At 40.9% G+C, this 15746-nt stretch overlaps 1 protein-coding gene across 6 annotated transcripts in view; it reads left to right on the top strand.

Annotated features, from left to right (window-relative positions):
• ACTN1 (actinin alpha 1) overlaps nt 1-15746 on the top strand; it is a 133884-nt gene that overhangs the window by 103474 nt on the left and 14664 nt on the right. For all 6 annotated transcript variants that reach the window (XM_089521742.1, XM_089521737.1, XM_089521740.1 and 3 more), the window contains exons 11-17: nt 988-1135; nt 2292-2442; nt 5413-5521; nt 7167-7307; nt 11035-11217; nt 12307-12441; nt 14021-14200. In XM_089521742.1, the coding sequence (XP_089377868.1) occupies nt 988-1135; nt 2292-2442; nt 5413-5521; nt 7167-7307; nt 11035-11217; nt 12307-12441; nt 14021-14200 (1047 nt within the window). The remainder of the gene's footprint in view (nt 1-987; nt 1136-2291; nt 2443-5412; nt 5522-7166; nt 7308-11034; nt 11218-12306; nt 12442-14020; nt 14201-15746) is intronic.

Raw genomic sequence — 15746 nt, 5'->3', positions numbered from 1 at the left:
TACTGGGACACCACAGCGTCAGAAAAGAAATCAGAGGACATCAGTGATCCTCATACTGGGGGAAGCCCTGATTCGAAATCATTCTACGAGGTGGCTACTCCTTGTATAAATTTAGGTCCAGAACACACTGCAGAAACAATCCAGCTTGAGACCACTTTAACTGTCTTAGCTCAGTGCTAGGGAATCCTGGGAATTGTAGCTTATTGTGGCACCAGAGCTCTCTGACAGAGAAGGCTAAATGTTTCACAAAACTACAGTTCCAGAATTCCCTAGCATTGAGCCATGGCAGTTAAAGTGCTGTCAGACTGCATTATTTATGCAGTGCAGAGTAAACCTTAGTTAGGAAAAGAGGAAGAAGAGCTCCAGGGCTGCATTTATTTAATCTCAGCAAGGGAGACCCTTTGGCCCTCCTGATATTTTTTTACTTCAACTCCCAGATGTGAGGGTTGTCATTTAACACATCTGTGGGGGACCATAGCTTCACCACCCCTAATCTGTTTCCTGTTCTATTTCTTTGCTTCTTTTTCAGTATGACAACTCTCACCTCCTTCACTAGCATAATGGTTATAGAGGCAGTAGGAAACATACTGACCTTGCCACAGTGCATACCTCTGAACCAGCCTATGAGCTGATCACCATGGAGGCAAGGACTGGAGAACTTACTCCTGCAGTATTTTAACACTCAATAGGCAACAGATTAATGATAAAGAAACCAGAGGTTGGGAAAGCTTTAGTTTTTTACTACAGCTTCTAGAAGTCTTCAGCCAGCATGCCCAAGAGTAAGGGAATATGGGGTGTTTTAACTGAAAATATTTGGGTTGTCAAACATATTTGAAACTAGTGCTCACAGTTCTTTGAGGTGTAAGGCTGCTGTTGATTGATACCGGGTGATCAACTTAGAGATCAAAGATTCAGACTATTTCACTTTTGAACTCATATCCTTTTTTTAAAAAAAAAGGTGCTGTGCTTCTTCTTTGATTGCTGCAGGATATAAATAACGCATGGGGTGGCCTGGAACAGGCTGAGAAAGGCTATGAGGAATGGCTTTTGAATGAGATCAGGAGACTAGAGCGGCTGGATCACCTGGCTGAGAAGTTCCGGCAAAAAGCTTCCATTCATGAATCTTGGACGGAAGGTAGCACAGTTCTTAAACATTTTCCATTAGCAGGGCTTGGTGTACTTTGGTCTAGTTTTTTCTTCCTAAAAAAACTGTGTTGTACTAAAGCTAATTTTATAATCAGTCTATTGGTCATGGATGCCACACTATGAGAAACACAGGGTATAAAATAAATAATTTTATAAAGCAAATGCACAACATGTGTCAGCACATTTTCCTACATGATGATATATAATCATTATAATTCAAGTAATCTGACCAGATTTTCAGAAAAATAACAAGGCACTGTTGTCTGCAATAAGTCATGCATTCAAAAATGAACAAAACTACTGCACACTCAGTAAGCTAATTATTCAAGGCAGATGTCAAATATTGCTAGGAGCCATGATGACTATCCATCTGATAGGTCGCAGACAACAGGGAAAAGTAGTATTTGAATGACCCTAAAGCTCCTATAACCATATTGAATTTGATGCAAATATCTGATAAAAATTGAGCTGTTTTGGGGAAGCTATGTATCATCTACAGTGGGCCCTCCCCTTACGCAACGATCCGTTCTGGATCCCCCCGCATAAGAGGACATCAACGTATGCTGGAGCCCCAATGAAAGTAATGGGGCTCGTACCCATGGAGTGTGGCCATGCGCATGCCCCATTAGTTTTCCTGGGGCGCGCAAGGGGCTCTTCCGGCACGGCTTTCAGCATATGCTTAAAGCCGCATAAAACATGGGCACACTGTATATGATTTTACATTGTTTTAACATTTTTAATAATATGTTGTTATTAGCCACTTCAAAATGTTATTTTTTAAAAGTTATTTTGGGGCATTTTTGGCATCTTTCCTTAGCTTTTGGTTTTCTAAAGCAACATAATACCTATTTACCTGTTACTTTTCTTTCTGAAAATTAGTATTCAGGAGTGAACAAACGCTACACGTTACTCAAAAAATTGCAGCACTAATATAATTGATGTAAAAGTGAATAACTGTACATCAATTTTGAGAACTGCTACTCCCTCCCACTCTCAAAGTAATGAGTAGCAGCATTCATTTAATTGGATAGCTTCCAAAGTCTGGATATCATTTAATTAGATAGCTTCCAAAGTCTGGATAATGTATAAGGCCAAATCACTTTCTGATTTTTTGCTCACTTAATATCTTTTGGGGGGCCCTGTAGGTAAAGAGGCCATGTTGCAGCAGAAGGACTATGAAACTGCCACACTCTCAGAGATTAAGGCCCTGTTAAAGAAACATGAGGCATTTGAAAGTGATCTTGCTGCTCATCAGGATCGTGTGGAACAGATTGCCGCTATCGCACAAGAACTCAAGTATGGCTTTGGCAGGGTGCATGGGTTTCCTTTTGGGGGTGCATAACTAGCTAATGGAGTTTCAGAAGACACAAAGCCTTGTGATCCTGTTTGGCTTAAATCAAACCCTAGTCATTTTTAGACACAAGAGCTAAGAGTTTTGATTTAGAATAAAACTTTGACCAGTGAGCAGGAAGAGGGTGATGTAGATTGAACAGAAGGGAAGGGATTCTTCATGCCATCATACTTGACAAAATCAGAGAAGAGCCAGCTGGTATGCACAGATCACAGAAACCCAGCTCAAGTCGCCTTGAGTCCTTGTACTGGGAAGGCAGGGTAATCGTCATCATCATCATCCATTATTTCCTGATTATTACTTGCAAGCCCAAGTAAGAATTGAAGCCTTAATAGGTGACTGAGGGCAGACATGATAGAGCAGGGGTAAACAAAGTGTAGCCCTCCAGATTTTGCTGAACTCAAGTCCCAGCATTCTTCAACATTAGCTATGCTGGCAAGAACTGTCAGCAATATCTGGAGGCTGCACTTTGCCTAACCTTGTGATAGAGGCTGATCCTTCTGTGTGAACTTACTTCTCATAATAGTGGAATTTGGAATCATCCAAATTCTGAAATTGATTGGCAGGAGAGTCAGGGCCAGAGTATGAAAAAATATCTCCAACTAGCATGAACAAAGATTCTGAGAGCTTTTATTTTAAAAAACAAAACAAACCCAACAACATTTTTCTGTGGTCTGGTCATTAATTTGTGGAATTCACTGTCTCAGAGGAAGTGATGGTAGCTGCTCTCTTTGATGACTGGATTACTTTAAAAAGGGATTGTCTTCCTCTACAGAAGAAAATGATCAACAGCTGAAACTGGCAAGAAACAGGACCAGAGCATGGAAAAATTATTTTGAGGGAACTGGTTCCCAGAATCCCCCAGCCAGCATGGCTACTGGACATGCTGGCTGAGGGGCTCTCAGAGTTGTAATCCAAAACAATAGTTTCCATATTCTGGTAGGACAGACAGAAGAAAGCACTACATCCTACAGTTCCCACAGTGCATCATGAAATTTGTGGAATTCATTGTCTCAGAAAATGTTAATGTGTGCTGTCACTGATGCCTTTAAAGGGGGTTATCTTTCTCTAAAGAGGATAATTTTATCAGCAACTGGCAAGGGTCCACTGTACAAATTGTAATGACCAACAGTAGTTCAGGTGCAGAGGCAAAATGCCCTTGGAGACCCAGCAAGAACAGGAAGGGAAGAGTAATGGTGAAGCGTGTTGGAAGCAAGATGATTAGCTAGGTAGTTTTCGGTTCTGATCCAGCAAGATTATTTTTAATAACAATGACTGTTTAATAATAATAAGTTTTATTTATAAACCGCTATTCCATGTTGATCATAGCAGTATACAGGTAAAAATTGCAATATCAAATACAAAATACAGGATAAAAATTGCAATACATAAATAAAACTTCAATAAAAACATTTCAGAATACAGATTAAAACCATACATCAAATCCAGGCCAGCTAAATGTGCTCGGTAATGCTGTACATATAGGGGGAAGTCATATATCATCAAGGAGCATCGGGGAAGGCTTGCCAAAACAGGAAGGTCTTGAGTCTCTTTTTAAAGAGATCCAGGGTGGTGGCGGAGCGGAGTTCCTCAGGAAGGGTGTTCCAGATCCCAGGGGCCGAGATAGAAAAGACCCTTTGTGAGGTTGATACATATCTCGTTATCGGGATCCTCAACAGATTCTTCCCAGACGACCTGAGTGTGCGGTGCAGACTATATGGGGAGAGGCGGTTCTCCAAGTACCCTGGGCCCAAGTCATTTAGGGCTTTATAGGTTATAACCAACACCTTGTATTGTGCCCGGAAGCGAACAGGCAGCCAATGGAGATCATGCAGAATCGGTGTTATATGGTCAGCCCTGGGACATCCAGTGACCAACCTAGCTGCCATATTCTGCACTAGCTGAAGCTTCCAGGTTTGGTACCAGGGTTGCCCCATGTAGAGCGCATTACAGAAATCCAACCGAGAGGTTACCAGAGCATGTACCACTGTTTCAAGGTCCCCCCGGTCTAGGTAGGGTCGCAGCTGGCGTATCAGCCGAAGCTGGTAACAGGTGCTTCTGACCGTCGCATCCACCTGAGAAGTCAGCTGGAGCGACAAGTCCAAAAGCACCCCCAAACTGGGAACTGAGTCCTTCAGGGGGAGCGTGACCCCATTCAGGACAGGTGGACAAATTTCACCACCTGGACCGGGGGAGCCTATCACTAGTACTTCCGTTTTCTCTGGATTCAAGCTGAGTTTGTTTTTCCTCATCCAGCCCATTACCAACTCCAAGCAGGCATTTAGAGGAGAGATGCCATCCCTAGTTACTGCATCAGTCGGGGACACAGAGAAGCATATTTGGGTGTCATCAGCATACTGATGACACCGCGCCCCGTGTCTCTGGATGATCTCTCCCAGCGGTTTCATGTAAATGTTAAATAGCATGGGGGACAGAATAGCTCCTTGAGGGACACCAGATGTAAACGCCCTTTTATCGGAGCAAACATCCCTCAGCTGCACCATCTGGAATCTACCCGAGAGGAAGGAATGGAACCACTGGAGTGCAGTGCCCCCGATACCTAACTCCCTCAGGTGTTCCAGAAGGATACCATGGTCAATGGTATCGAAAACCGCTGAGATGTCCAAGAGCACTAACAGGGACACGCTTCCCCTGTCCATGCCCAGACGGAGATCATCAACTAAGGCGACCATGGCAGTCTCAACTCACCAGTCTTTACCAACCTGGAACCTTCCAGGTGTGTTGGCCTACCATACATAGACTTTGCTGGCTGTGGAGTTGTTGATGAGTTGTAGTGTGACATGACTGGAGAATGTCAGAGTGGGGAAAGTCAGTTCCCATGGGGGCATTTGAATTAATAGACACCAACATTTGTCATTCTGTCCAATAATCTCTTTCTAACTTATTTTTGCTAGTGAGCTGGATTATTATGATTCACCAAGTGTCAATGCCAGATGCCAGAAAATATGTGATCAGTGGGATAATCTTGGGGCTCTGACCCAGAAACGACGAGAAGCATTGGAGGTGAGAGATGGTTTGTGCATTCTAAGTCTCAAATGTATTTTCCATACTGTTTCCAGACTACTCTGTTCTTAGAAACTAGGGTTGGAAAGCAATGCAAATCCATATACCGTAACAGCCTAGGCTCAGTGATCCATTTTCTGGAAACCTATAGACTACTGTAATGCACGCTGAGTGAGTTTAAGTGTTGGCTTCAGTCTTAAGAACCCTTTATGACTTAAGACCAAAATGTTAGAAAGACAATGTGTTTCCACATATGCCTATTGGTACATTAGGATCTTCTGTTGCAGACTATCTGCATGTTTCCCAGCTTTCTAATAAAAAACAGATTGCTATCAGAAGAAAGATCTTCTCAGTGTTAGCACTCCAGTTATTAGATGCTTTCCCCAAAGAGGCCCTTCAGGACCCAACTTCATTGCCCCTTTGGTGCCATGTACTAACTTCTTTTAATTTTTCAAGGCCTTTTAGTTTTCTGTTTATCCCTGCTGATACGGTTTGTCTTGCTCTTAATACCTTACTGACTCCATGATTGATGATTATTCTAACTGTCCTCCCTATATTTTAAAATTTTAAACTAATCCTTTCATAAAAAACATCTTTGAAGCTTCTATTAAATGTCAGGGAAGAAGTGTATAAAACATATTAATTCAAAGTATCAAAACTGAAGTTAAAAGATTATTAGGAAAAAAGAGTTTTCTCGTATGGTGCACATTGCTGATTTATTTATTAAATCCCACCCTCTCTTGCAAGCAGATGAGAGTGGTGTGCATTATTTTCCCTGTCTCCAGTTTTAAACTCACAGAATAGCCTTGTTAGGTAGGTTGGGGTTTAGTGATAGATATGGACTCAGCCACAGTCATCCAGCAAGCTTCATGCTTGAGCAGGAGTTTGAAAACTGGCCTTTTTACAGTCCTTGTTTGCCATTAACTAATATGCGCAGCTGGCTGATATAGGCCAAAATCCTGTTGACTCATCATGCTGGTGCAGCTACACCAGCATATGGTGGTGGGAGGAGGGAATAGACCATGGGAGGAACAGGTGTTAAGGAAGTAATGCTGTGAAGTAGTAGACTACTCACTCTGCTCTTGTTGATACCGCTACATACCCCTGAAAAAAAGTGCAGTCAGTAGCATAGCACACTAACATGATTCTGTCCACAAGTATCTTATTCCAGATCCAGATTATTCCAACATTGACTATCTGTACCTTGAATTCGTTGTTGACTGTTTGTAGAGACTAAAAACCAGCACTTGCGGATGTTACTTTTGAACAACATTTTCCAAAATGCCCCTGAGGATTCTGGATATTGTATTCCAAAAAGCAACATTTTCAAGTTCTACTTTAAAAAAAAACCTTCCTGATTTCAAGTTCTCATTTATCTCTGAATTTAACTGTGCTGTGGATAATAATAAGAACAACAGTTTGGGGAAAGAAAATTGTAATGTTTTCAATGGCAAACATTTAAGTCCTTTGCTTGGATTACTTAAAAGTGTTCTCTTTTCAAAATGTTAGGAGAAATCCAGGTAGAATCAAAAATTTTAAAAGGGGATATAAGATAACTAAATATTTTAAAGGTTATTAGAGAGAAAAATCACAATATGATGCTTACATTTTTATCTATCTTTCTGTTTTTGTGGGAATTTCGTAGAGAACAGAAAAACTGCTGGAAACGATTGACCAGCTATATTTAGAGTATGCAAAACGAGCTGCCCCTTTCAATAACTGGATGGAGGGGGCCATGGAGGATCTTCAGGACACTTTCATCGTCCATACCATTGAGGAGATCCAGGTAAATATGAGTCTCATTCTCACTAGATTAGCTTTCCCAGAGCTTGGAGAGGGTATTTTTGAGGACTACAACTCCCAGAATCCACCAAGCTAGTATGAAAGTCCCAGAATGCCCGAGCCAGCTAACTAACTTTGAAAAAGCAGTCAAAATGAATCTCTTCTAGCAGGCCTTCCCGGAATAGCCCCCAGCCACACATAGATTCCCCATGCATGCAGCAGTTGCGTATTTGTACAATCCCGGCCATGATGAGTTCTTGCCCACTGCTTTTGTGCTGCACTATTGTGTTATTTTAATATAAATGCATTGATTTTAATGTCTCAAATTTTAATCCAGAATGGTTTAATTCTTTTTTAAAGGGGTGTGTATATTTGTATTAATAATATTTCTGTATATCTGTATTATTTTTTTATTGAAGTTAAAAACAACTATACATATCAACAACCATACAAACCAACATACATACTTACAAAGTAAACATCATCAAAGAAGGAAGTTAACAACGCTTCTTTTCTTTAGTCTGTTTGTATAAGACAATGTCCACCTTTGCCTCTTCTTACAATCTTACAATCAATACTCTCTTGTTTCTTCTCTTCTACTACATTTCTGACCTTCTCCTTCTCTCTCATTATCTCTTCTTGTTGCCTTCTCTTATCTACACCTCTCTTTTTGCTTACTACATTCTTCGCGTTTCTATTCTTCATTAAATCTTCTACACTTACACTTCTTCCACTTACGACTTACACCTTCTATCACTTACTTTACCTTCTTTGAAACACTCTTCTTCCATCCTCTACTTCTTCTGTCTTCATTCATACCAAACTTCTCTCTCTAATTTGCTGGGTATAATTGTCTTTTGTTAGACCTTTTTTTCCAAATAATTCCGTGTATGCTAATTCAACCCACAGTAGTTGTAAATTTTCCTATTCATATTTAGTTCGAAGCTTATGTTAAGATTTGCTGCTTTCGATTGGTTATTCCTCTGCGTATATCACTCTGAACGGACCCTTTTGTGTTTTTTATCACCCTAGATCTTTAGATTAAATTATCTACGTGACTTTCCAAACATTGTCTTATGTCCATCTCTAAAATATACATATGTTTTTTTTTGCTTGAATATTGCGTGTCTGTTATTCCTCTCTCTTTCCCTTTTGAGTTTTTTTCTTTCTCTCCTTTCCTTCCCCCTCCCTCTTTCTCTCCCTTCCCTTTCTCTCTGTATTATTTTAATTGTTGGAAGCCACTTTGTTTGTTTCTTACAAATAAGTGGGATATAAATAAAAGTTTTATTTTATTTTATTATTATTTCTGAAGCTTTAACTCTGGCTTTGGCTGTAATTTACGGTACTTAAACATCAATTGATTTGATAATGTCTCATCGATCGGTAACAAAGACAGTACCCTATCCTTTTCAAGTGTTAGGCTGATAGCAGCAACTGGCCATAAAATGGCTGCATTTTGTCTGCCCCTTTCAGAGTATAAATACTCGAAATGTGCAATCAATGCCTTAAATCAGTTTTTTTCACCAGATCAAGTGCCACCAAAGGTAGGCTCCACTTCGTGACTCATTCTCAAGAAAACTCAGGACTCAGGAAGAATTAATTAAAAGAAACAATTGCATGGTACAGAGCGCCAACAAGTGGTGTAACAGCACTGGTATTAGGGTTAGGGAGCGTGCACCATGTACGCCAGCGGCATGATAATGGTAGCGCCCTGTCTACAGGGGTGCCGCCATTATGATGTCACGCATATGCCGCGTCCAAATGGCGCGGCACATGTGTGATGTCTTCACGCAGCCCCAGGCCACTTACAGTGGCCTGGTTGCAATTCAAAAAGGAGCTCTGAAACAGAGCTCCTTCTGGGTGCGCGTCTCGTTCCCACTGCCACCAAATGGCTGCAGGAACGATGCCAGGGAGAAAGGGGCCAAGCGGCCCCTTTCTCCCATGGCTTTGGCTCCTGGGGTGTCCAGGGGCACGAAACCCCAAGAACACCCCTTTTCCAGACCATGGGGAAGCAGCATTTTGCCGCTTCTCCATGGCCTGGAAAAGTGCCAGATTGGGGCCTCTGGGCTGCCGGTATGGCTGCCATGGCCCTAACCCTCTGCGGAAAGGGGTGGCTGCAGATCTTCCCTTTTCTGTGATGTGTACTGGGCCAATATTAGTTGTTAAAAAAATTTAGTACTGTGTGCCTTTATATTTACTTTTAGGTTTATAAATGAAAATAATAATAATTTTGCGTAATGTTGCTCATCTCTTTAACATGTTTCAGGGGAAGTTTTGGGAGGGATTTAGGGGGATGTTAAATTTGTTACAATTTTTCTTTGGAAAAAAGGATTAATTTAAAAGCAATTAATTATTAATGAGTAGCATGATTCATTGCTCTTTTTAAAGACCAGGTAGTAACAACATCTGATTATTTCCCTTAAAAATGGCTTCTAGAGTTTTGCAAAAAGCTAGATTCATGTAGTGCTGCATGCACAGACTTGAACGAAGTCCTCTAATGAATGGGTCACAGCCGGAAAAGTTAAGAGTCCTTATTTAAATAAGCAGGAATTAAAAACTTCTTTAGATAAACCCTGTGTATGTAAGTGTGGTTTCAAGTATTGCCTGTTAGTGAATGAACTGTAAATCTCTTAGTCACAGATCTAGTACAGGCTTAATATGACAAGGAGAATTGTGTATTTGGGAGTAGTATTAAACACCTCATGCCTCTCAAGTGTAAAGGCATATATCATTAAATAAGAAAGTTGGTCATAGTGTTTCTGATTTTTATGAATGTGAAAACTGAATAATGAAGAAAGCTAACATGGAGAAAATCACATTTGACATGCGGTGCTAGAGAAGAGTTCTACAGATAGCACACACTGTTAAAAAGACAAATTAAAGAGGAAATCAAGCCTGAACTTGCTCTAGAAGCCAAAATGACTAAACTGAGACTGTTGAACTTTGGAAGTATCATAAAACAACATGATTCACCAGAAAAAAATGATAATGCTTGGTAAATTGGAAGGCCGTAGGAAAAGAAGAAGACCTCACTATAGGGGGATTGATTCAGTCAAGGAAACAACAGTGCTAAGTTTGCAAGACCTGAGCAGGGCAGTTGATTATCTTGGAAGTCTCGCATTCATAGGTCGCCATGAGGCAGAGTTGTTATTTGATGGCAAATAAATTTGGCAGACCCCAATAACTCATTTGCAAGGTTTTGGTTGCCGTGGTTTGAGAAGCTCAAATATGTAGGCAAAATTAATTTTAGTAACATGCACAGATAGGCTTTCTGCATAGTGTATTTTTTGATTTTTTTCAAAAAGGATTAGACACATTCTTTATTCCAAGCTCTAACAGGTAAGTTAGCTTCCAAGAATATTGGGAGGAAGATTGGGTTTTTTTCTTTTAAAAATATTACACATATAATCTTTTATTAAAACTTCTTCAATATATTCTTCAGCTCACATACTGGAAAAGCCTTATTTGCTGCAGCATCTGCCATTATCCAAGCCCAAATGTAAAATTGTTGAAAAGGCTGTTTCATGCACTGTTTGAGTTACTTGGCAATTCTGTTATGCAGTGGCCATGCTGGCTGAGAGATTCTGGTAACTGTAACCCACCCCCCACCCACCCCGAAAAAAATCCCTAAGCTCTGTGTTACTAATTTTCTGTATAGTTTGTATACTCTACACATTATTTTAGTAAATACAGTTTTTCCTTCTTATTGTCACATTATCTTTTTCATTCAGGGACTGACCACAGCTCATGAACAGTTTAAAGCTACCTTGCCAGATGCTGACAAGGAGCGACAGGCCATCCTAGGAATCCATAATGAAGTGTCCAAAATTGTTCAAACTTACCACGTCAACATGGCAGGAACAAACCCCTACACCACCATCACTCCACAGGAAATTAACGGCAAATGGGATCATGTGAGTTGGGTTCAAGATTTGGCAATTATTCCTATAGGTGGAAAAACAAAGTCTCTTTATAACAACCTAATTAGAAACTCAGGAGTACCCTCCCTAATTTCAAAACAAGGCATATTCCCAAATCAGTGTCCATAGGACTTCAGCCATTATGTAAATGCTCACTGATGCACAGTGTCAGAATCTTGTACAGTTACCACTTGTCTCTTACTTGTAAGCATGTGATTCAGTGCAGTTTATAAAAATATTTCTGCATTTAGCTTTAGGCCATGTCTGCACAGGCCAAATGAAGTGGGGGGTTTTCCCCTTCATCATCACAGTGACCTGTCTTCAAAATGCAAACCCAAATCCCTGATTTGAGTGTGGACTGTCTTCAGTAAGGCCGGTTCTGCACTGAATCCATCTTATCCCTCCCTCAAACTAGTTTGTAAAAATGTAGCTTTTCCTTTGAATTTTACAAGAAAATTTGGAGCGCTCTATAGTGACATTGGGCAGCTGTCTGCTCACGTCTCCCCACTATGTCATCTTGTACTGCCTCCATTCACAAAGATTGCTCCCTTTGATCACAATGATGTACCCAGCCATGCAATCAACACTGGGTGCCTCATGTCTGACTTCAGGGAGAGTGACCTGCACCAGCCCCAATGGTGCTGAATGACACAGCAGGGACATTTTACCAGCATTGCTACAGAGTGCAGAGGTAAAGGAGGGAATCTGGGGCAGCTCTGGGGCGCGAATTCTCGGGGGGCAGCCCAGAGTATTCTGGCTAGTGTAGATGAGCCCTTATTCTAAACAATTGTGAAATAATTATTATCATTGAAAGAGTTTATTAATGAAAGTCTAGGGTCTTTCTTTTGGATTATTTGTGGAAGTCGTCATCTGTTAATAAATGGGGAAATTTAATTTTGTTTTGGTGGTTGCCTAATACATTTAAACTGAAAATCCAGATTTAACAACCTCTTGAAAGGAAGAGTGTGGGGTTTTATTTTTGGTTAACAGGATAGAAAACTTGGTTTTACTAACTTCCCAATGCCTTCTGTGCATTAATGCTTAAGACACATGAAATCAAACAGTTTTGTGTTTTGGCTAAAGGTGAGACAACTAGTTCCCAGGCGAGATCAAGCACTGATGGAGGAACATGCACGCCAGCAGCATAATGAGAGACTCCGCAAGCAGTTTGGGGCTCAAGCCAATGTAATTGGGCCCTGGATTCAAACCAAGATGGAGGTAAAACAAAAACACTGGCCATATTTCTACTGAAGAACCTCCTGATCCCAAGGTGTGAAGAATCTTGCAGCCTTTCTCCTTTTTCTTGGCGGGGTGTTGGGATATCTTGAGTGATAAGTCAGCCCTTTCTCCTCAAGGATGCAAATATTAATGTATATTCTTCACATCTCTACCAGATATTCTAAATACAATTCTGATAATGACTTAATTGAAGCCTAGTTTCAGTGTCATAGACTTCTTCATCCACAGCTAGGAAAAGTTACTTTTGGGGGGTTACAACTTCTAGAATCACTTCACCATGCTGGCTAGGGGATTCTAGGACTTTGTAGTCCATAAATAACTTTCACAGTCTCTTACTTCAATCCTAGCATGAAGTCAGAAGTTGGCCCTGGGTCTGCTTCTCCCTTATCCATACATCCCATAGTTAGGAGATTAAAAACAAAAGAAATATACCCAGGTACCCATGGAAATTCCCAGTTCACTTACTGGCTTCTACTAATGACACAGAGGAAAATCTCTTGAGTTCAATACCTACTCCCAGCCAGTTTGGTAGACAATCCCAAGAGAATTTGAACAAGTTTAAACTTAATTTGTTTCTTGGTAAATTGTGAAGTTCATATTACCTGTCATCAGTGGCATCAACTATTCTTCCTGTCGTCAGTAATGAGAGTCTTACTGCTGCCTGGGATAGTAACACTTCCTTTGTGTGTATATCAAGGAGTAGTGTTGACAATGATTTCCTTAGAGCTTCAAAATGTGTTCAAAATGGCAAGTGCCACTAGGAAATAACTATTTTGTGCTTTACATGTTCAATGTGTACCTTGTTCCAGATTTTGTCTATTCATATTAGCTATCAGTTGGCTTCTAAATGTGTTCACCACCATTGGCTGCATCTCCATACCTTACGTACCTGTATTGTACATGCAGCTAAACATCTCTATTGTTTTTAACTGCTTCAACAGTGTGGATGCATGCTGCTGTTATTCATGGTGCACATGGTTTTGAATCAGTAAGTACATATTTCAGATGTGCTCAGATTTAACAGTCATTAGTGTGTACTCACTAAACACAGTCTTAATTTAGAAGGAAGAAATAGCCAGGGGTAGCTGGTTGCTTGCATGTCAGTGCAGTAGTGAATCTGTTACACCCTTAAATTCAAATTTTAAATGAGCTATCCACTGTGTTGAACCCTATCCCCAGAAACAGGTCAGTGCCTTGGAAAGCTCTTTAAAGGTTTAGACAAAGAACCAGAACAAATTCATGTCCCATTGACATGGAAGCTACTAACTGCTGCTGGAAATAACTGTGGTAAAAAGGTAATGGAAGTATCTTCTGGAACATTGTAATACAGATGGACTGGTGTTCAATATTTAACTCAGTAGAGCTGCAATAATTTATGCTAGCAAAGAAAGTCTCACCAAATTTGTTTACCTTTCCTCTGAAAAGCCTGCAAGCAGGTTTGTATTCTCTTGAGATTACAAGGCCTGTGTTTTAGGCTGTTTACAGAACAGCTGCAAGCAAATCTGTACATGTTGGAGCTTGTCAATCATTCACCCATATTTCCTTTGGGCTCATGCAGGAAATTGGCCGTATCTCTATAGAGATGCATGGGACTCTGGAGGACCAGCTCAATCACCTGCGGCAGTATGAAAAAAGCATTGTGAACTACAAACCAAAGATTGATCAGCTGGAGGGAGATCACCAACAGATCCAGGAGGCACTCATCTTTGATAACAAGCACACCAATTACACTATGGAGGTAAAAGCTGTGGAAAAGCTCTGGGAGTAGCACACAGATATGCAAGGAAAGAGCAGACTTTGGATTTTGGATACAACCGTGGGTTCCACGGTTTACCTTTTTACCAGTTTATATTCTACGAGGGTATGGACAGCACATACACACACATCCATTTTCTGCAGTGTGATTCGACTTTTCCTAGAAGCAATATGAGTCATGCTAGCTGCTGAAATTCTCTTTGGGCCAGGGAGAAGGACTTGCCAAGTGGGCATGTGAGGGGATGTTTTCTCTCTGGTTCACCTGGGGAGTTTGAAAACATTCTCCACTGTGCTGCTCACCCTTGATTTCCTGCAGATCATGGTACTTCATCTGCAACCAATGAAACCATCCTTTGCCTTTTTATACTCCATACTGTCTTATTGCAGGAATAGCAACTAACTTTACAATGTCAGCCTGACTTGCTCTTGGTAAAATTGTTGTTCATAAAAAGGTAGCATTAACTGCCAATAATGTCATATTGATAGGCAACACATCTTGCTAATCCTATAAATTGGTCAAGTAGCAGATAAGGCACCTGTTTTTACTTCAGCAAAACAGTTGCAAATTCCACTTGAGAGAGTGAAAATCTTCCACACACAAGTCTGGATTCCGTGTCAGTAGGACTAGTCAGTACGTAAGATACACAGGCTATTAAATTCTTACCAAGACTTGGTAAGAATTACCAAGGGGGCACCTTTTTTAGGAAAAGAGTTCTTGTTGGAGCCAGAGTGGTGGAGATTAGGGTCTGATTCCCTACTGAGTCATGATACCCACTGGGCAACATTGGCCAAGTCAAACACTCTCAGACTCAGAGGATGGCAGTGCAAACCCCCTCTGAAGTAACATGCCAAGAAGTCCCCATGGTAGAGTTGCCTTAGGGTCCCCATAAGTTGGAAACAACTTGAAGGCACACAACAACAACAACAACGAAGATTCTTGTTTCCACTGTCATAGGATAAAAGTATACATGGCATTCAATTCATCGCATACAGTTCTCAGTTTTTGTTTTACTCTAAAATAGTGGTGGACAGACCATAGACCAAATATGGTTCCTGGAAGCTACATTTATGGCTCACACTGGGTACCCTGCCTGTGTCATTTCCCTCCATGGCCTTTTCCAAAAAGAAGGGTTACTGCCATGATGCCAAACATCTGGCAGACAGCCAGAAGCTGCACGTTAATGTGATGCACAGGCAGAGGCATCCCCATGCACCCACTTTTGCTGCATTCAGATGGGGGGGTTAAAGTTCCCCCCAGCAATCTTCAGATGGTTAACTGTATAGAGGGGAGGCTTTACCCTTTGCCCCATAGGACAGTTCATTTGCTGAAGACTGACAAAGGCCCTCCCCCAGTCAAATGTGAAAATGTGTACATGTGTGTAAATAGGCACATGTGTACAGCCCATAACCACTTCTAAATATCAAATGTGGCTGTGTAGGTTTCCTACCACAGTTTTCAGATAAACACAAGCATCAGCAAATGTATTAGGACTGCTGTACATGTGTTGTTGTTGTTGTTGTTGTTGTGT

Source organism: Sceloporus occidentalis, unplaced genomic scaffold (genome assembly GCF_023333645.1).
Source record: "Sceloporus occidentalis isolate IW3139 unplaced genomic scaffold, rSceOcc1.0.p SCAF_4, whole genome shotgun sequence".
In the NCBI taxonomy this organism is placed as follows: Eukaryota; Metazoa; Chordata; class Lepidosauria; order Squamata; family Phrynosomatidae; genus Sceloporus; species Sceloporus occidentalis.
The sequence above is the reverse complement of the archived record's forward strand: the minus strand, read 5'-3'. Positions and strand labels throughout refer to the sequence as shown.